The following is a 21,366-nucleotide window of genomic DNA, read 5'->3' as shown; positions in this document are numbered from 1 at the left end:
CACCATCATCAGACACAACTACGGGGTCCTCTCAAGCACAGCATATCGCCAAAGGTTTCAGTCACTGCCTCTGAATAATAATAATGATAATCCCTTCCACAAAAGGCACAAGGCCTGAAATTTTGGGGGAGCGGATGAGTTGATTACATCGACCCCAAGTGTTTCGTTGCTACATAATTTATCAACCTTGAAAGGAGAGCAGGCAAAGCTGACCTCAGCAGAATTTGAACTCAGAACATAGCAAATACCGCTCAGCATTTCGCCTGGTATGCTAACAATTCTGCCAGCTCACCACCTTATAATAATAATAATAATAATGATGATCCTTTCTACTATAAGCACAAGGCCAGAAATTTGGGGGAAGGGGATTAGTTGATTTCATCAATCCAAGTACTGGTCTGCTACTTATTTCATCAACCCCGAAAGGATAAAAGGCAAAGTCGACCTCGATGAAATTTGAACTCAGAACGTAAAGACAGACAAAATGTCGCTAAGTATTTTGCCCAGTGCGCTAACGATTCTGCCAGCTCGCCGCCTTAATAATAATAATAATAATAATAATAATAATAATAATAATAATAATAATCATAGTTTCACATTTTGGCACTAGGCCAGTAATCTTGTGGGAGAATGTAGTCGATTAGATCAACTAAAGTGGTTGTGAGGTTGATTAGTTCGACTACAAAACCTCCATGGCGGTGCCCAAGAATGACGAATGACTGAGACATGTGAAAGAATAAAAGAAGAAAAAAAAAGATCCGTTTTGTCAATCAGTCAGTCGAATCTGGAATATTTAACGGAAAGGCACATAAACTATGTCTACACCGTTACACCGTTTCTACTGCTATAATTGGCGGTAAAGAAATTTTACAGTTTGTTGTTTCTATTAAGTAGAAGAGAATGAAACCTGTGGCCCCTGGTGAAGTGATCTATCGTGAATCGCCCTACGTTCATGTAGTGTCTGACAAAGAACTAAAGAACCATTGTAGTTCTTGTTTTAAAAGGTAATAACAGTTCGTCATCCGCATCATACATTGGCTTAACTACAGACGTCTGTTCCTCCCATCTACCGACTTTGGCTTCCTATAACTTTCTTAAAAATATATATCTTTTGCTGAAAATTTTCAGATATATATTCTAGGGGTAATCTTTCGTCTCTAGTAGACCTTTCCGTCGATTTCCGTTAAAAAATTTTTTTTTTTACGTATGGGCTTGCGGGAACTTTTGAAGTAATGAGAGCGAAAGAGACTAAGAGAAAGCGATTGTATGACGAAGGAAGTTCTTTTGAAGTTACCGTGCATGGGAGCATTGATGGACATATGTGTGTGCGTGCGTGTGTGTGTTTGATGGGGTGTGGGAGACAGACAGTATGTTGTGTAAGTGAAGTGCTTCTGTTAGTGTGTGTGAAGAGACAGAGAGAGTAATGTGTGAAAGAGAGAGATAACTGAAATTTTTTACTCGGTGTATGTGTATATGTATGTATATTACTTCAAAAGTTCCCGCAAGCCCATATGTAAAAAAAAAAATTTTTTTTACGGAAATCGACGGAAAGGTCTACTAGAGACGAAAGATCGCCTATTCTAGGTATTGTAGATTGTGATTATATTAGAAAGAAAACTGAAAAAATAAAAATTTAAGATTTCATTTCCCTCTCTGATCGGACTTTTGTTTAAGGCAATTTTTTTCTAATGAAATTTTCCAGATACATTTTAGATGGTATAGATTACGAATGTATTTTTAAAACAAGTCTTATCAAGATCACCGTACTGTACACCCACGAAAATGTATTTTCAGGAAATTGCATTTAAAAAATTTGCACTTTTGAGGAAGTTATAAGAGAACAAAGTCAGGGGGAAAAAACACTTCTATAGTTATGGCCACACACACACACACACACAAACACCTGTTCGTTAAGAGTTTATAATCTTTGTTGGTTGATAATACGTCTTCGGGAGGAATCCTGCGACAGACCAGCATCCTGTCCAGGTGGGGAAGATATACGCCAAGGAAAACGAGGAAACCAGCCCCTATGAGTCAGCATGACTTGAGAAGGAAGGTGAGTATTGTAGAAGACACGTATGCAAGGTACTGCAGTTACAAAGCAAACTTCCATGCTACCACTTGTGTCGTTAGGAACCTAAATATCTAACCCCACCCCACTGTTCTCATAACCATTGCCTCTTTACACTATAACATTATATTTTCTTTCACCTCATCTTCTTCACAGTGCTTCCAGCCTGAAACACTGTTCTAGATGTAAACTTCTGAGATACTGCAATTCCAGCTGTCAGGTAAATCCCTTAAAACTGTCCTTTGCTTTCATCTATTTTCTTTTTCATTAATTTATTTCATCATCATCATCATTGTGTAATACCTGTGTTCCATGCTGGCGTGGGTTGGATGCCTTGACAGGATCCAGTGTGTTGGTGGACTGTGTCAAACTCCAATGTCTGTTATTGCATAGTTTCTATGGCTGGATGCCCTAGTGCTGCTGGACTGGCTCCTGTGCAGGTGGCACATAAAAAACACCATTTGAGCGTGGCCGTTGCCAGTACTGCCTGACTGGTCCTCATGCTGGTGGCACGTAAAAGCACCCACTACACTCTCAGAGTGGTTGGTGTTAGGAATGGCATCCAGCTGTAGAAACTCTGCCAGATCAGATTGAAGCCTGGTGCAGCCAGTCCTCAGTCATCTGCGATCACTTCAACACCTGATGTGTGGGACACCATCCACCTGTTGAGGTAACGTTGATTTGATGGAGAGAGTGGTGAGCTAATATACAATACATACATTTGATCACTATGAACAAGTCATTTGTGAAGATTGTTTGGCAAAACTGAACACTCAGACATCATCTTTGACAGGAAAGTCCATTATCAAGGTAGCAAGTTAGCAGAATCATGAGAGCATCAAATATAATGCTTAGTGGCATTTCTTCCAACTTTACATTCTGGGTTCAAATGACACCAAGGTCAACTTAGCTTTTCCTTCTTTCAGGGTTGATAAAACAAGTTCTTGTGAGCACGGGGCATGGGGGAGGGTGATGTAATTGAGTGGCACCCACCCACGAAAATTACTGGGCCTGTCTCAAAATTTCAAAATGTTATTGTGATTTTATGAATTACAATGAATTAACATGAAACATTTCAACATGTTTGGTATCTTTCATTTCCAGAAAGCTGATTGGTCAATCCACAAGCAAGAATGTCCATTTTTCATCGATGTTGTGCCTGAAGTCTTGTCTGAAAGTATACGAATGCTTCTGAGAATAATTATCAGGTACCAGGTAGTATGTTTCTATTGTTTGTTTGTCTGCTAGCTGTTGTTGTCTTCTTCTTCTTCCAATCAGGACTCGCGCCATTAGCCACAAAGAATAATCTCTAATTCGAGCCTACTTTAAGCTACTAAGAATGCGTGTGGCAACTTGAAGATCCATCCACCACATGCGATAGATTGGCGGTTGCATGGGCATGAAAGCTACATTGTTATCCTCATTCTGTTAATGGTGGCTTTTAACGGGTGGAGAGCTGAACCATCCTGGGGTACAGAGGATTTGCAATCTAGACTAGGGTCTGAAAGTTTACCACACCATAGTGGGTTACACCATGGTTCCTCTGCTTTGTGTCAGAAGTAGGAAGAAAGAGTGAGAGAAAGTTGTGGTGAAAGAGTACAGTGGGGTTCACCATCCTTCCCTGCTGGAGCCTCGGTCTGGGAATCGAAACTGTGTTCTTACAACCGCGAGTCTGCTGCCCTGACCACTGGGCCATTGCGCATCCACAGCTGTTGTTGTTGTCTTGTGCCAAGCCAGCCCTCACTCGGCATGTGCAAACTGGGCTTATCTCCTCCTCATCATCATCATTTAGCATCCATTCTCCATGCTGACATGGGTTAGATGAGTGGGTCTCAACAAGGTCCATATAAGATTTTTGGGGGTCCACAATATTTTAAGGGGCCCTGGAAAAATTTTGCTTTAGATGTATGTATTGGTATGTATTGTAAGAAACAGCTGGGTTTCTTTCAGTAACATTTTACTTAGTTCAACCTACACAAGTTAATGTGTGAAAAACAAAAGAGGAGGTTTGAGAGAAGTTTCTATAAAACTAGTTTTTAAATATTGAACGGCTATGGGGATCTATCAGAATAAAGTAGTAATTAAAGGGATCCATAAACAAAAACTGGTTGAGTAACCCTGGGTTAGATGGTTTCACTGGAACTGGAAAGCTGCACCAGGTTCCAATCTGTTTTGGCATGGTTTCTACAGCTGGATGCCCTTCCTAATGCCAACCACTTTACAGGAGTGTACTGGGTGCCTTTTACATGTTACTGGCATTGTCCACATCATCATGTTCCAATGTCAGCTTTCGCATAGTTTCCATGACGGGGTGTTGAAAAGTTCTTGGCTTTAAAAGTATCGTGAAAGGCCTGGTTGAAGGCTCAACCTTCCAAGTTCTTTTACAGAGCTTAGAAAAACTGAAGGACCACTGCAATAAGTGTGTGAATTTAAGAGGAGTATATTTTGAATAAAATCATAATTAACTGTACTTTCTTTTACCCAAAGCCAGGAACTTTTCTGCATCCCCTGATATAAGTAAGCTATTTCTCCATTTTTTGCTCTTCTGACAAACTGTTGTTCATTTTATCGCATGGCACAGCCTTCTCTTTAGTGGAATTATGTCCATATAGTCAAGTGACCAAATACACAATTGTAATCCAGTCTATGTATGGCATGATGCATCCACTCGACTGATTCAGCCTTAACTATTGGTGCAATTATTATTCATGCAGTCACATGACCTTCTTACCTTATGACCAGCTTCAACCAATCAAAATGAGCTTCCACTGATAGCAATGTAAATCATAATCTTTCATTAAAAAGGAGCAAATTATCAAACTTCAGTCAAAACCAAGGCAAATACAGCTTACCTCCACCTTCTTCTATTTAACACTACTTTTGAAAATCAGGAAATTGTGAAACTGGTTAAATAAATATAAATAAACCTTTTCAAAGACTCTCTTTATCTGTCTATATATATATATATATCATTATCATCATCATCATCATCGTTTAACGTCTGCTTTCCATGCTGGCATGAGTTAGACGGTTTGACTGAGGACTGGCAAGCCAGAAGGCTGCACCAGGCTCCAATCTGATCTGGCAATGTTTCTACAGCTGGTTGCCCTTCCTAATGCCAACCACTCCAAGAGTGTATATATATATATATATATATATATTAAATTAGATATATATATATATATATATATATGTATGGTATATATGCACGCGCATATATATGTGCATGTGTATATACACACATGGATGTCATCATCATTTACTGTTTGTCTTCCATGCTGGCATATGCTTATATTCCGAATTTCCTTTCTCTTCAGAATGGTGATCACACTAAAATGATTAGCACAGACCCTTACTGGAAGCGTTCGTTCTCAGACCTGATGTCACGTAAGACTGGTTTTCTCTTTGTTTTCATTATTTATTCCTCCCAGTATTTCATAAGCAGTGAGTATGTGTGTGTGTGTGTGAAAGAAGCCTGTCTTATATACACATATATGTATGTGTTTGTGTGTATCCTTGTCTTGATATCATGTAGTCATCATTTAAAGTCCACTTTTCTGTGCTGACATGAATTGGACAGAATTTGTTGCAGCAGACTTTCTATGGCTTGATGCTCTTCCTGTTGCTAACCCTCACCTGTCTCCAAGAGATCTATAAATACATACATATGTGTATATATATGTCCCACCCATGCCAGCATGGAAGGTAGACATTAAATGATGATGATATATATATGTATGTATGTATATGCATGCATACATGTGTCTATGCAGGCTTTCAGTTTCTTATTTCTTTATTGCCCACAAGGGGCTAAACATAGAGGGGACAAATAAGGACAGACAAATGGATTAAGTTGATTACATCAACCCCAGTGAGTAACTGGTACTTAATTTATTGACCCCGAAAGGATGAAAGGCAAAGTCGACCTCGGCGGAATTTGAACTCAGAATGTAATGGCAGACGAAATACCTATTTCTTTACTACCCACAAGGGGCTAAACACAGAAGGGACAAACAAGGACAGACAAACGGATTAAGGCGATTATATCGACCCCAGTGCGTTACTGGTACTTAATTTATCGACCCCGAAAGGATGAAAGGCAAAGTCGACCTCGGTGGAATTTGAACTCGGAACGTGACGGCAGACGAAATACTGCTAAGCATTTCGCCCGGTGTGCTAACGTTTCTGTCTACTGAATCTACTCACAAGGCATTGGTTGACCCAGGGGCTATAGTTGATGACACCTGCCCAAGATGCCATGCAGTGGGACTAAACCGAAAACCAAATAGTTGGGAACCAAGCTCTTTAGCTATACAGCCTCTCATGCATCTAATTTATTTCAGAGGTAACAAGATGACATTAGGGGGTGCATGAGAAGACAAACAATTAGCAGACAGTAAGGTGAATGCAGGTAAAACAGAAGACATTAATAAATTCATGTATTGTGTTGTCTGTCCAACAGATTTGGAGAGAATGCAGCAAGACGAACTACGATGTAAGCAGTTTGCCCATGTGCTGAGTATTTTATCGAAAGTTCTGGAAGGTAGCGAAGTTCTGCCACCAGTTCCACAGTTGTGGGAGTTCTTTGGTAAGGTAGGTATTGCTGGATCCTCAGCAAGCACATTCTCTGGTTCTCTCTCTCTCTCTCCCTTCCCCCTTCTCTCTCTCTCTCCCTTTCTGCATGGTCTGGTGGTTACACTCATAATTGCTAGGTCATGGGTTTGATTTCCAAACTGGGCAACACATTCTGTTGTTGAGCAAAACCTTTCATTTCACATTGCTCCAGCACATGAAGTCATTAAATAGGTAACCCTGTCTCGGAATATCCTTCCGATCAGAGGTAATGTTTGCCTGCTCACCTAACCAACAAGGTGGTGTCATTCAAAAGCTAATGCACATTGTGATCAGCAATGTATAACAACATCCCATAACCTGGTCGATACCATTATGTATATATATATGAAAAATTAAGATAAACCCAAGCTTGTATGCAAATCCGGTTGCTCAGAATCCTGTATTGGATGTTCCAGGTGTATTTGGATGCTTAACTGGAACGGATTATCAGGGAACACTTTATTACATGAAGTTATAGAGAGCTAATATCAATAGAACTACTACTACTACTACTACTACTACCACCACCACCACCATTATTATTATTACTACCACCATCAGTCCTACTACTGTTATCACCACCACCACTATTACCACTACTACTGACCTTAATGCCTTCTGTTGTTTCTGGGGCCCTTAAAACCGATGTGTCTTTTGTCTTACAGATGGTCATCAACAGTTACAGCATCCATGATGAGCTTCACGAAAATGTCATTGGATCTGGAGTTTATCTGGGGTGAGTATCACCTCCGACCTCTTTCTGGTGGCTGTTTGGTTTGTACTGGGTTTATCTGGTTGATGAGGGTGGGGTGGGTGGGTGAGTGAGAGGGGAGGAATAAACCAACAACCTTCCTCCCTCGGATTTGTAAGTGCCCCTTAAATATTTTGCTCTCCTGCTACCACCGCCACTCACCTTCACCACCACCACCATCACCTCCACTCCCTCTGCATCACCATCACTATTATCAGCATCATCATCAATACCACCAGCATGACCATCACCATCACCAACTTCATCATCATCTCTATGCCTTTATCATCTCCACTCTTTGAATCACCACCATCATCATCATCAACAACAACAACATTACTACCACCAATATTATCGTCCTCATCATTTCTACACCATTTTTATCATCTCCCCTCTATTATCATCATCATCATCATCACTGCTATTTATTTAACCCTGAGTCATTCCTGATTGAGGCAAATCTTTGATCAAAAGTATTCCAGTTGTGACCAACCAGTCTTTTTCTCAGGTTGTTTGGGACTGCATCATCCACTGTGTCCTTTTTTCTTTTTAACGCAGTGATTTGTGGGAGATTTGACTGCTGAATTTTGCACGTCTAGCAACTGCATCAGGAATTTCTCTCTGATTTATCTCATTAATTTAGGACCCATAGAGCCATATTAACGAGCCATTTAATTGTATTTTATATTAAAACCATGGATATTTGTTAAAGTGAGACTGTGTGGCCTAGTGGTTAGAGTGGTACACTCACAATCACAAGATTGTGGTTTCAATTCCTGGACCATTCAGCACTTTGTGTTCTTGAGCAAAAACGCTTTATTTCATGTTGGTCCAGTCTACTCAGCTGTAATTGGGTCACCCCTTGTGACGGACTGTCATCCTGTTTAAGGGAAATGTTGTGATTTTGGTCACTTGTATGCCATAGGAACCAGGGAACCTGCATTATGAGTTCTAGAACTCCAGACAATAATGTCCAGGATGGAGTACTGTCATTTGTTTGAAACATTGCAATGTGTAAATGGTATAAGTAATTTTTTTAAGAAAACCTTGAAGCAATTTAGGTGAGAAGTTAGGCAAAATATGATATCATCCTACATAGGTTGTTTAATAATGCTTCTATTATATTTCGGGAAAGCTTCCCTTTATAAAATATAAGCTACAAAATAATCCAAGAGATTAGAGAAAAAATGTTACTGGTGTTTTCTCAACTGCATTGCTTAAAGATCTTCCTACAAATATCTGTATCATGAATATTTATATTAACCATTTAGCATTTAGATTTCTCTGTCAAATGCAATGCTTAAATATTCACATTGCTTTGAATTAATCATGCATTATCTCTTAGCTTTGAGATTTCAATGATGTAATTGTTTATTTTTGAATTGCTGTTGTAAGAGTTAGACGTGAAAAACTGGATCTGCCAGTTTGAACATAGACCAGGTAAAATATTTGGGCCAGGTATGGTTGGTTTAAATCGATAGCTAATCATATGATTTACTTGTTTCCAGGGCATCGTATTTGGATCACCAATGTTGTCCTAATGCTATTGTAAGCTTTAGTGGCACAAAACTTGCCATCAGGGCCCTGGAGCCAATAACACAACCATTACCTAATCAGGTATACAACTTGTATTTCTGTTTTACTATTTTTCTGCTGTCTTTTCTTTTTCTCCTCATTTTATCATTGTCATCTTTTACTGGAGGCCTTGTGCTTCCAGTAGAAAGGATTCATGCACACCCACATACAACTTCTGCTCTTCTCTAAGTTATTCCCCTTGAACAAGACGTAGCCACTGTTGCGTGTTGTGTGCTTAATTGAACCAGAACGAAAGGTCTCATCTATTTTCATTCAAGGGGGTGCAATCTTTGGAGTCATCTTTGTTTATTAGATACACACACATACACACACGTATGCTTATGCATAACATGAACACACTAACTCATACAACAGACACCTACATAGATGCATTCATTCACACACACATACAGATATATATTTACTCATACATCGGTAAATACACGACAGATCTTTGATTTGGTGCACACTGACTTAGACACACTCGTTCACACACCTACCTTCATGCTCACGTCCACACACATACAGATACCCATATACCCATACATGCACAGACAGACGCACAAAAAAATATTTGCACACTACGTACATGTTTATATACACAGACACCACAGATGTTTGGCCCAAACAATATATTAAGGCGGCGAGCTGGCAGAAACGTTAGCACGCCGGGCGAAATGCTTTGTGGTATTTCGTCTGCCGCTACGTTCTGAGTTCAAATTCCGCCGAGGTCGACTTTGCCTTTCATCCTTTCGGGGTCGATAAATTGAGTACCAGTAACGCACTGGGGTCGATGTAATCGACTTAATCCCGTTGTCTGTCCTTGTTTGTCCCCTCTGTGTTTAGCCCCTTGTGGGTAATAAAGAAATAAATATATTTCAGTATTTGCTGTTCCTTTCTTTCAGGTTTTCATCAGTTACATCCAGAACGATGCCCCCAGCTGGGAAAGGAGAGAAGAATTACTACAGCGATACTATTTCAGATGTCTCTGTTCCATGTGTACCACAGATGCAGAGCAAACGGTAAATACTTTGTTTTCATAGCCTTAGGGGTTTTCTTTTCTTGCAAAGTGAGCTTCTTAACCACACAGCCACCACCCCTGTACCTATACATGTATTTGCATATAATTTGCTTCTACTTTCTTTTATAGGATAAACAAATGACCAGTGTGAAGTGTTTTATGGCTAACTGTGATGGATTTACTGGGATTAAAGAAATTAACAGTAAGTAATTAATGCTAAATTTACAGCTGCTGGCACCATCTTCAGCATTTGTTCCTTTCCAGAGGGGAGGTTGGTATATAAAAAAAAAAAGATAAATTTGCTATCTTCTGCTCAGTTTTCATCTTGGTCCATACCTATATGATTGTAAATGTTGTTTAATGACCAAAAGATTACGATCAGGAATACGAGCATCTGAAATGGGGATCCTTCAAAGGATCTCTCGAGTAATGCTACTTGACAAAGTGCATAGATCAGAGATCAGGGAGTCCCTTTCGGTTGAACCACCACTGCTCCACATTGAGAGGTCACACCTCTGGTATTATGGACAAGTGCTTAGAATGTCACAGGAAATAATCACAAAAGGGATTCTTCAAGTCCAAGCCAACCAACAAGACCCCTAGGGATAGACCAAGAATGAGTTTGTTGGACATTATCCACAGTCTCAGTTGGTCATGTCTGTGAGTAGAAAAGATAAATGGATGGAATTAGAAAAAGGGAACCTATAAGACATGAGTTTGAAGCAGTTAAGGGTGACAGCATTTGTGTAAATAATTAGATTTTTGTAATTTATAACATTTCACCACAAGGTGCAGTCTTTGTTGCACTGAGGTGGCTTGTATGCATTGATGTCCCCTGAGAGCTATGCCAGGGGAGTGCAAGCCCCTGGTAGATCCTCCTCCTTTGCTGGACAGGTCAAAGGACAGGGGCTAAACTAATATGGACCACCTCTTCCCAGAGGTAAAAATGGGCTTACATATGGCCAACTTTGCTACCTAGAGAGGCAAAAACAAAGTTACAGAACCTCGATGGCAATCTAAAACCACCAAGACTTGGAAGCGGAAGGCCTTCCTTCAGGAAGATGGGGTACTGTAAAAGTAGGGATCCAACTGCCCAGAGTCGCAAACAGTGGAGAAATGTCATTGATGCATTCTGCTCCATAAGGAGCAAAGAGCTTAAGTAAAGTTTATTATCTTAAACATCACAGTTTTTCTATAAGATTCCTCAAATGCTTTCTTTCAGATGATGGCTACTGTCAGTTGTGGCCCTGTGTGAAGTGTAAAGTGATGGAATTCCCTACTGAATATGTTGATGAGGTTTGCCAGTTGTGGATGGAAACCAGGAAATTTGTAAAGGATTTAAATAAGATGTTTGAGAGTGGAGGTCAGTATTTCCATTATTTGTTGTCTCTAACTATCGTTCCTCATCACTTACCATTCCTTTCTTGACAATCACTTTATCACCACTGCCAAACATTGTGCCCTGCTGGATCTCATTGGACAATTCTTGAAAACATAGTTGTGTCTGTTGGACAAACTCTTTGGTGAGCACCACTTGTTTTTCATGGAAGATTGGAAACAAACAACCTTGTTTATATGATGATGATGATGTTCATTTAAAACCATCACATGATATTTAGACAACAGTACACACACATACATACGAAGACACACACGCATACACTCACACAATATCATAAGCGGAAAGTGTAACCTCTCGAAAGAGCTGTTCTTCACTCCTGCTCCAGAGCGTTGGCTGCGGGGTCACTCCGAAAAGCTCTATCTGCAACGATTTCATCTCAATCGAAGGAGAGGGGCTTTCTCCGTCCCGGTTGCGGATCTGTGGAATAAGCTGCCGGACGAGATAGTGAAGATGCCGACGACCGCTCGGTTCAAAGTCTCTCTTGACCAGAAATGGCCTGAACTCTTTGCATGAATACCCTTCCTGTACATAACTCCATGTCCCCCTACATGGCCTTGCTTTTCGCTTTTTGAGCCAAAAAATTAACTTAACTTAACTTAACACAAGGTTGGCCGAAAATCACCTGACAGTAAATCAAAACCATTTAATTCCAAGATTTATTTAGGTTTAACAACAGAATCATAAACTGAGGTTCCACTGTGTAATGCTTTCTACTATAGTTCTGGGCCAACCAAAGCCTTGTGGATTTGGTTGATGGAAACTGAAACAACTTTATGTGTGTGTTTGAGTTGGTGTCTCCTTGACTTGGCATCATGTGATAGTTTTAAATAGTTAAGTTAATTTTTTGGCTCAAAAAGCAAAAAGCAAGGCCATGTAGGGGGGACATGGAGAGGTATGTACAGGGTGGTGTTCATACAAAGAGTTCAGGCCATTTGTGGTCAAGGGAGACTTTGAACCGAGCGGTCGTCGGCATCTTCACTATCTCGTCCGGCAGCTTATTCCACAGATCCGCAACCCGGACGGAAAATGCCCAATGAGTGTCATTGTCGTGCTAGCTGTGCCCTTCATTTCCTGTCTTCCAAGGTAAACATGTCTTGTTATGGGAAAATATTACCTTACTTCGAAACAGGTGAGGGATGGTGACAGGAAGGATATCTGGCCTTAGAAAATCTGCCTCAACAAATTACATCCATTTTATGTGAGCAGAGGAAAGTGAACATTGAAACAACAATGATGATGATGACATCAATGACACACAATATCTCATCTATGACTCCCCTCGCATTACACAACACATCCCACCTCTGCTGCTCCTATTGTCCCATCATACTGCACCACCAACATATACATCATACAACTAGTTTTTTGTTCACAGAAATAACCTTCTCAAAACAAGAAATAAAAAATTATATTTTTAAAATTCTCTCTCTCTCTCTCTCCAGAAATCCAAAATGCCTTAGACTCTGCTGAAGAAAACTTGAAGAAAGTTGAAAATAGTTTATTCCATGAATCTAATTTGAATATTGTCAGTACAATGGCAATTGCCAAAGACGCTTGCATTTCCCTGCAGTTATGGGAGAAAGCAGCAGTTTACAGCGAGAAGGTCTTAAAACAAGTGCCGTAAGTTAAAGCTTTCTTTCCTCTGCTTTCTCTTCTTCATAATAGAATCTTCGTGCTGGTGGCATGTAACAAACACCATCCGATCGTGGCCGCTGCCAGCCTCGCCTGGCCTCCGTGCCGGTGGCACGTAAAAAGCGCCATCCGAGCGTGGCCGTTTGCCAGCCTTGTCTGGCACCTGTGTCTGTGGCACGTAAAAAGCACCCACTACACTCACGGAGTGGTTGGCGTTAAGAAGGGCATCCAGCTGTTGAAACACTGCCAGATCTGACTGGGCCTGGTGCAGCCTTCAGGCTTCCCAGACCCCAGTTGAACCGGCCAACCCATGCTATAGCATGGAAAGCGGACGTTAAACGATGATGATGAGGATGATGATAATAATTGACTCAAATTTAGGTCAACTTTGCCTTTCATCCTTTCAGGGTTGATATATTAATTACCAGTTACATACTGGGGTTAATCTAATTGACTGCCTCCCCCAACTCCTCCAAAATTTTGGGCCTTGTGCCTAGAGTAGAAAAAAATATTAACAATTCTGCTAGCTCATCACCTTTTGTAACTCTGTAATAATAATGCTAAATGTAAGGGCACAGGCTAGGGTGTTGCATTCATGATAGCAAGATTGTGGTTTCAATCCCTGGACTGGGTGGTGTGTTATGTTCTTGAGCAAAACTCTTCATCTGATGTTGTTCTACATTCACTCTGATACCTGACATGCGGCACCTGTTCAGGTAACATTGATTTCATGGAAGGAGCAAAGCTAATGTGCACCACATGCGTTTGATCACGATAAACAAAGCATTTGTGCTGATTGCTCTACAAGAATTTGCAGAATTGTCTTTCTGAGGCTACCATCATCATCATCACCATCGTTTAACGTCCGTTTTTTTATACTGGCATGGGTTGGATGGTTTGACTAGGGGGTCTGGCAAGCCAGGAGGCTGCCTCAGGCTCCAATCTGATCTGGCAGTGTTTCTACAGCTGAATGCCCTTCTTAACGCCAACCACTCTGGGATTATAGTGGGTGCTTTTTATGTGCCACCAGCACAGGACCCAGACAGGGTGAGGGGGCTGGTATCGACCATGTACGGGAGCCAGTCAGACGGCACTGGCATTGGCCACGTTCAGTAATGTTAAATAAATAAACTGTCTTTTTTTTTCCCTTTTCTCTTTAAAGACAATACTCTTCCTGCATCAACATCATGGACAGCCTGTCTTTACTGAAGTTAGCGAAGCTGTATATATATCTCGACCGGCCTACAGAAACCGTCCAGGTTTTGGACAAGGTGAGACTTGATATTTGAAATGTCTTTATACATCTGAGGCAACAAGTTGCCTAATGATTGGGCAGCGGTGTTCTTATCATAAGGTTCCACGTTCATTTTGTCTGCGAGTAAAATGCTTTGCCTCATGTTGTCCAGTTTACTGGGCTGGCAAAAATTAGTGTCCAGTCTGTGTCAGGTTAGTGCAACAGTGTTGACAATTCAATGGTGCTGCTAAAAACCTCAAGGCATAAAGTGGAATATCTTTAGATGCAAGCACATCTGGGTGTGTTAAGTTTACCTCCCAACAACATGGTTTTGGGTTCAGTTCCACTGGGTGGAACCGTGGGAAAGTGACTTCTATAGCCTTGAACCAAACAAAACCTTGTAGGTGTTTGTGTGTATACGTGTGTATATATATATACGTGTGTATACGTGTGTATATATATATATATATGATATATAAAAAATGTAATATACAAATAAATATCTGTAAATATAAACCATCCGATTTTTTGAGTACCTCATTTCTTCTAATATAAAATACCTGTACATCATCTCCAAACCTTCCAATATATATATATATATATATATATGTGTGTGTGTATGTGTGGTTAGTCAATTTCTGATTAATAAGTATCTGGACTGTTGCCATAGTAACAAAGCTAAAGCATGGAGAGTGAAGCTGCATGGCACAGATTGATGCAATTTTACTTTAATCTGTAGAAAACAAATTTATTTTTAAACAAAAATATTGCTGACAGTGACTGCGAAGTTCCAGCCAGTTAAGCCATGGTCGGACTGCAGTCTGATGATAGCTTAATTGGCTAAAACTTTGAAGCCACTGTCAACAATATTTTTATTGAAGAATAAACTGTGTGTGTGTGTGTGTGTGTCCCTCCTTTTCTTGCCATTGCATGATAGATGTAAATGAGTGCCACTGTCATACAAGCAGTGTCATTCATTTCCAAAGATGTCTGGCCATGGGGAAAAAATAACCTTGCTTGGAAACAGGTGAGGGTTGATGACAGAAAAGACATCCAGCCATTGAAAATCTGCATTAGGAAACTGTCTGACTCATGCAAGCGTAGGAAAGTGGACATTAAAACGAGGATGATGTCTACATACATTGCACACACTCTCACACCTTTACACGTGTCGTCTCATCTTCATGTCTGATTTGTTCTTGTTTTCCAGTGTGAGAAAATGGTCCGTGTCACGCATGGCGAAGACAGTGCGCTGCACCAACAAACGAGGAACTTGCAACAACAGTGCAACATGCTGCTGTCGATGCACTGCAAATGAAACTCAACCTACCTCACTTTTTTTTTTTTTTTACAAAATATGGCACCAGTCCAATTCTGTAGATGCAAGTGACTTCTTGGACTCTGCCTCAGGACTTGAGCCAACTTCAACCAGCTGTATTTGATTTGAACCCAAAACATAAAAGGAATACAACTTTATCACTCTGGCGTTTGTAACATTTCTTCTGTTCACTGTCCTTAACAACAACAATCCTTTCTGTTCAAGGTACACGACCCGAAGTTTTAGGGGAGTGGGTAAGTCAATTATATTGACCCCAGTGCTTAGCTCTTACTTTATTTTATCGACCCCGAAAGGATGAAATGTAAAGTTGACCTCGGTGTCATTTGAACCCAGAATGCAAAGATGAGCAAACTGCTGCCAAGCATTCTGTCTGTGTGCTAACACTTCTACCACCTCACTGCCTTAATAATCCTTTCTATTATAGGCACAGGGCCTGAATTTGTTTTTGGAAGATAGGGATAAATTGATCCTGTGTTCCTGCCTGATACTTATTTTATCCACCCTGAAGGGGAATGAAAGGCTAAGTCACCCTCAGTGGAGTTTGAACTCAGAACATGGGCAAAATTCCACTAAGGACTTTGTCGGGCATGCTAATGGTTCTGCGAGCTCACTGCCTTAATAATAATAAGGATCCTTTCTACTATAGGCACAAGGTTGGAAATTTGTAGGGATGGGCTGAGTTGATCACCTTTCATCCAGCATGCTAACGATTCTGCCAGCTTGCCGCCTTAAGAAGGTAAACCTATAAATAGTAATGCATAAATACAGGGTTCAAAAAAACCTGAGATAGAAAAAGTCAAAGCCTGGGCAGCCTTCAACTTTTTTGTGTCCAAAAGGATTCTTAATCCAGTGTTTGTTGGACTCACCTGCCACAGACAAGGGATCTGCAATTTCTTACTATTAAAAGACCTACACAGATACTTAGCTTATAAAGTCCTCTACTATAGACTTGGGCTGACCAAAACCTTGCGAGTGGATTTGGTAGACGGAAACCGAAAGAAGCCCATTGTGTGTGTGTATCTTTTGTGTCAGTGTTTGTCCCCCACCTTTGCTTGACAACCTGTGCTGGTGTTTACACCTCCATAACTTAGCAGTTCAGCAAAAGAGACCAATAGAATAAGTACCAGGCTTAACAAAAAAAATAAGTTCTGGTGTCGATTCATTCAACTAAAAACTCAAGGCTGTGTCCCAGCATGGCCACAGTTTAATGACTGAAACAAATATGAAAAAAATTAGTTGTTTTAGCAAACCCTTTCAAATTCTTGATTAGTTTTTCAAAATTAATTAAAACATTCAAAAACAATATATTTCATAAAAAATAACAATCAAGAAAAGAGTTTAAGATAAAGACATTTCCATGAAGATTCATTGAATGAGATCAAAACAAGACGAGAATTTTAGGAAAGTTTTTTATTATTTTTTTTAAAAGACAAAAAGAAATCAAAAATTGATGTTTAGATTTCTTTGATGTGCTTATGAACACCACAAGTCTTCATTATTATCATTTATTATTATGATTTCAATTAATTTGATTAAGTCACCTGGAAAATGTGATTGGAACAACCAGGTCATGGCTTTTTTTTTTCAAAAGTTGAATGAAGTTTGTACTAAAAAAAAATATACATAGAATGACAAGAAATAATAATGGTTTCAAAGTTTGGTACAAGGCCAGCAATTTAGAAAGGAAAGGGGATTAAGTTGATTACATCAATCCCCACTATGTAACTGGTAATTAATTTATTGACCCCCAAAAGGATGAAAGGCTATGTTGACCTTGGCAGCATGTGAAAAGCCAAAAGAAATTTTGCAGAGCATTTCATCCAACCTCCAAACAATTCTAGTAGTTTGATGCTTTAGAGTCACAGAAAATAATTCTGACTTTGGCACAAGACCAGCAATTTTGGGCGGGCAGGGAGGAGGTTACGTCATCCCCAGAACTTGACTGGTCTTTATTTTATCAACCCCAAAAGGATTTGAACTTAGAACGTAGAGAGTTGGAAGAAATGCTGCTGAGCATTTTGTCCCACGTTAACCAATTCTGCCAGTTGGCTGCCTCTGAGGGACAGTGAATGTTAAAGCCCCAGATTTACATGTGAAGGGAAGGAGGAAAGTAACTATGAAATGTTACATTTGAAGGAATTAAGCTGTGTTACAGAAGAGAGAAGCCTGGTAAGGTGGAGGGTCACAAACTCCTTTTGACAAGGACTGCAAGATTTTGGTCTCTACACCTTACACCCACTGATGATGATGATGACAATAATGGTTTTCACATAATAGTAATAACTACACCCTTGCACAACACTGTTTGGCTGCAGTTGTTGAACATAGGCACATACAAAGGGCTACATACAATTTTGGTTAGGGACGGGTTCCATTGATTAATTATATCAACTCCCAAGTACATGACTGGTACATATATTTCTTCAACCCCAAGATAAAACTTGCAATGTAAAGGAACATAACTGCTTGATATTTCGTCCACCATATTACCATCCAATGACAGTCACCAGTTTTGGGAGTTGGGAAGAGAAAGAGAGGGTGAGCAATTAATTACATTCCCCTCGTTATTTAAGTGGGACAAAAGAACTATAAGCGTGGTCGTGTGGTTAAGAAGCTCACTTTGTAACCACAGCTGCGTAGTTTGGGGTTCATTCCCACTATGTGGCATCTTGGACAAGTGTCTTCTCTAGTCTCAGATCACCCAATGCCTTGTGAGTGAATTTGGCAGATGGAAACTGCCTGGAAGCCCGCTGTATCTATAAGTACAATACGTGTGTATATGTGTTTGTTCCACCCACCACTTGACAACTGATGTTGGTTTGTTCACATCCTTGTAACTTTGCAGTTAGACGTAAGAGTGATAGCATAAGTACCAGACTTAGAAAGAAAAAAAAAACAGCAGTGGTCAGTTTCTTTGACAAAGCTCTTGAAGGTAGCAAGTGCCCCAGCATGGCCACAGTCCTCTACTAATTCACCACTCTAGGCCCAAGGCCAGAAATCTGATTAAACTGCCCCAATGGCATGAAAAAAAAAATAGTGGTCAAGCACTGAGGTTGATTTAACCCTTTAGCATTTAAACCAGCCATACCCAACCCAAATATTCTACCTTGTTTTATGTCCAAACTGACCAGATCTCATCTTTCACACTGACCCAACAATGTCATTCCAAACATAAATAATCACATCACTGAAAGCCACCAGATAACACATGATTAATTCAAAACAATGTGAATAAATAAGCATTGCATTTGACAGAATAATCTGAATTGCAAACGATTAATCAACTGTTTACCTCTGTCCAAATTTCAGACTGTGCCTAGGTTAAGAAACAATTAACATTTCTGGCACAGGCAAAAGGTCTGAAAGTTCGAGGAGAGATGGACAGTCAAAACTGCCCCAGTTGAGATCTGTTTTGACCCCTTAGCATTCAGATTCTTCTGTTAAATGCAATCTTATTTATTTACGTTGCTTTGAATTAATTATGAAATACCTTGTAGCTTCAAGAATTTGATGATGTAGTAGTTTATTTTTAGAATGATATTGTATAGTAGGTGTGAGGGAACCAGATTTGGCCAGTGGGAATATAAAACAGAATATTTTGGATGTTTTAAATGCTAAAGGATTAAAGTAATGTAAAACAAAACCTACCAAAATTCCAGGTTAATTCATATTCTAAATACCAGCTTTATAATGACAAAAGTTAATTTATTAAATACATTATTTTCAAAATTAACTGAAAATAGTGTAATTCAACAGAAATATCCTAAAAGAATTTTTGCACTTTTTTAGTGGATTTTTCTGGTCTGAGTGAAGAATTTAATAGTAACAGATTCTATAGTCCTCAAAGCAGTTGAAGTCAGCAACTTTGATAGAAAATTATGTAAGAAGGGATAAGCAGATCATCTGTTAACCCTTTTCATATCAACCCACCCAAAACTACCCTTGGTTTCAAGTCTCTAAACCAGTGGTTTTCAACCAGGGTTCCGCAAGAAGTTACAAAACTGCTAAAATCGGCAGTAATTTTTAATTCTCCTGTGCAGATATGTGTGCATAAGACTATTAAATTATTGCACAGAGGTTCCTCGAGCCAGTGGAATGTTTCCTTGGGGTTCCGCTCCAGCAAAAAGTCTGAAAAGCACTGCTCTAAACTATAACTTGCCACCTGCATTTCACGTTTATTTACATTTCAAAAACCAACTTAATAACGACAAAATTATTTTACTAAATTCTAGATTATTTTTCAAAATTAATTAAAATGAAAGCAGTGTATTTCTACAGAAATCTGGTTTGAATCTACATCCAGTCTAGATTTCAGTGACACTGCAGAAGAGGTTCAAACTTAAACTTCCAATATAAACAGATACGCTTTGTTGTTCAACTAATGCAAAGACCCAATAACAGTTACCTTTATAATGAAAAATAATTAGTTTTGATTTTGGTACATGGCTAAAAATTTTGAGGGAAGGGGGAAGCTGGCTACATTGACTCCCAGTATTTGACACGTACTTATTCTGTTGACCCTGAAAGGACGGAAAGCAAGTATGATCTCAGCACAATTTGAGCCCAAATAAAATGGCCCTAAGCATTTTGCCCAGCATGCTAAGATTCTTCCAGCTCACCCAATGATAATAACAGTTTCAAATTCTGGCTCAAGGCCAACAATTGTAAGGGAAAGGGATGAGTTAACTGCATCGACCCCAGTGTTCAACTGCTACTTATTTTATCGACCACAAAAATGATAAAAAGTAAGGGTGGAATTTGAACCTGGAACAGAGACAGATGAAATGCTGCTAAGCGTTTTGCCTGGCATGCTAACAATTCTGCCAGATCGCTGCCTTAATAATAATAATCCTTTCTACTATAGGCACAAGGCCGGAAATTTTGGGACAGGGGACTAGCTGATTTAAAGATCTTAGAATTCTGCCAGTTTGCTGCTGCCTTATAATGGTTTCTGATTAAGCACAAAACAGCAGCTTTAGAAGGTCTCAGTCGATACCATCGACCCTGATACTTTATTTTATGAAGCCTAAATGGGTGAAAGGTGAAGTTGATCTGAACGGGATTTGAACTCAGAGCCAGCAATTTTATAAGAGGAAGGTTTAAGCTGATTTCATCGATCCCAGTACTTGACTGATACTCCGATTGATCGATCGATATCAGAGGGATGAAAGGCAACGTTGACACCAGTGGGGTTTGATCTCAGAACGTGAAGAACTCGAAGTAATATTTGCCCGATACTCTAACGATTCTGCCAAAGCGCCACCCTCTCGAAAACAATGAAATGGTGAGAAAAACAAAAACAACCAGATGAAGGAATATACGCAGTTCTTTGCTTCTTTTCAATTGTCTGGCAACATTATACATACATAGGTTACAGGCAATCTTTCGCAGAAAGCAATTCGTTCGGCAAATACTTTCACTTCTTTGAATCGCTAATGTTTAAGTACTTTTTGTGTATGTATGTGTATACACATGTAAATATAGATTCATGTACAAGAGCACATATATTTACATATACACACAAGGAAAATACTTGAACGATTCAGCTGAAGAGAAAATTTAAAGATTATTATTTTTTTTGCGTAATTTGCAGAAGAAATATTTTCGCTTTTTATATTCTTTCACCGAAAGCTTGCTCCCACTGGTCTCTGTTAAGTGGTTTAATAAGTTCTAAAATTGTCAGTAGTCGAAACTAAATCGTTCTACAGTTTAAAGGTGCTTGCATCA

At 39.6% G+C, this 21,366-nt stretch overlaps 2 protein-coding genes across 2 annotated transcripts in view; one reads left to right on the top strand and one right to left on the bottom strand.

Annotated features, from left to right (window-relative positions):
* Positions 1-807: 807 nt before the first annotated feature.
* LOC115222995 (N-lysine methyltransferase SMYD2-A-like) lies at positions 808-15,776 on the top strand. Its single transcript, XM_029793417.2, has 13 exons — positions 808-1,004; positions 2,228-2,291; positions 3,176-3,286; positions 5,389-5,458; positions 6,534-6,664; positions 7,351-7,421; positions 8,945-9,053; positions 9,917-10,033; positions 10,162-10,234; positions 11,255-11,395; positions 12,877-13,054; positions 14,229-14,337; positions 15,511-15,776. The coding sequence occupies exons 1-13, from the start codon at positions 901-903 to the stop codon at positions 15,616-15,618; spliced, it is 1,386 nt and encodes a 461-aa protein (XP_029649277.1). The 5' UTR covers positions 808-900; the 3' UTR covers positions 15,619-15,776.
* Positions 15,777-17,907: 2,131 nt separating this feature from the next.
* LOC115222887 (transcription initiation factor IIB-like) overlaps positions 17,908-21,366 on the bottom strand; it is a 5,403-nt gene continuing 1,944 nt past the window's right edge. Inside the window, exon 1 of the mRNA XM_036512055.1 lies at positions 17,908-21,366. This exon is cut by the window's right edge and continues 1,944 nt beyond it. The gene's annotated coding sequence lies outside the window, so the exon portion shown is untranslated.

The sequence above is a fragment of the Octopus sinensis genome, linkage group LG21 (assembly GCF_006345805.1).
Source record: "Octopus sinensis linkage group LG21, ASM634580v1, whole genome shotgun sequence".
Taxonomy (NCBI): Eukaryota; Metazoa; Mollusca; class Cephalopoda; order Octopoda; family Octopodidae; genus Octopus; species Octopus sinensis.
This window is presented reverse-complemented; position numbering and strand designations above follow the sequence as displayed.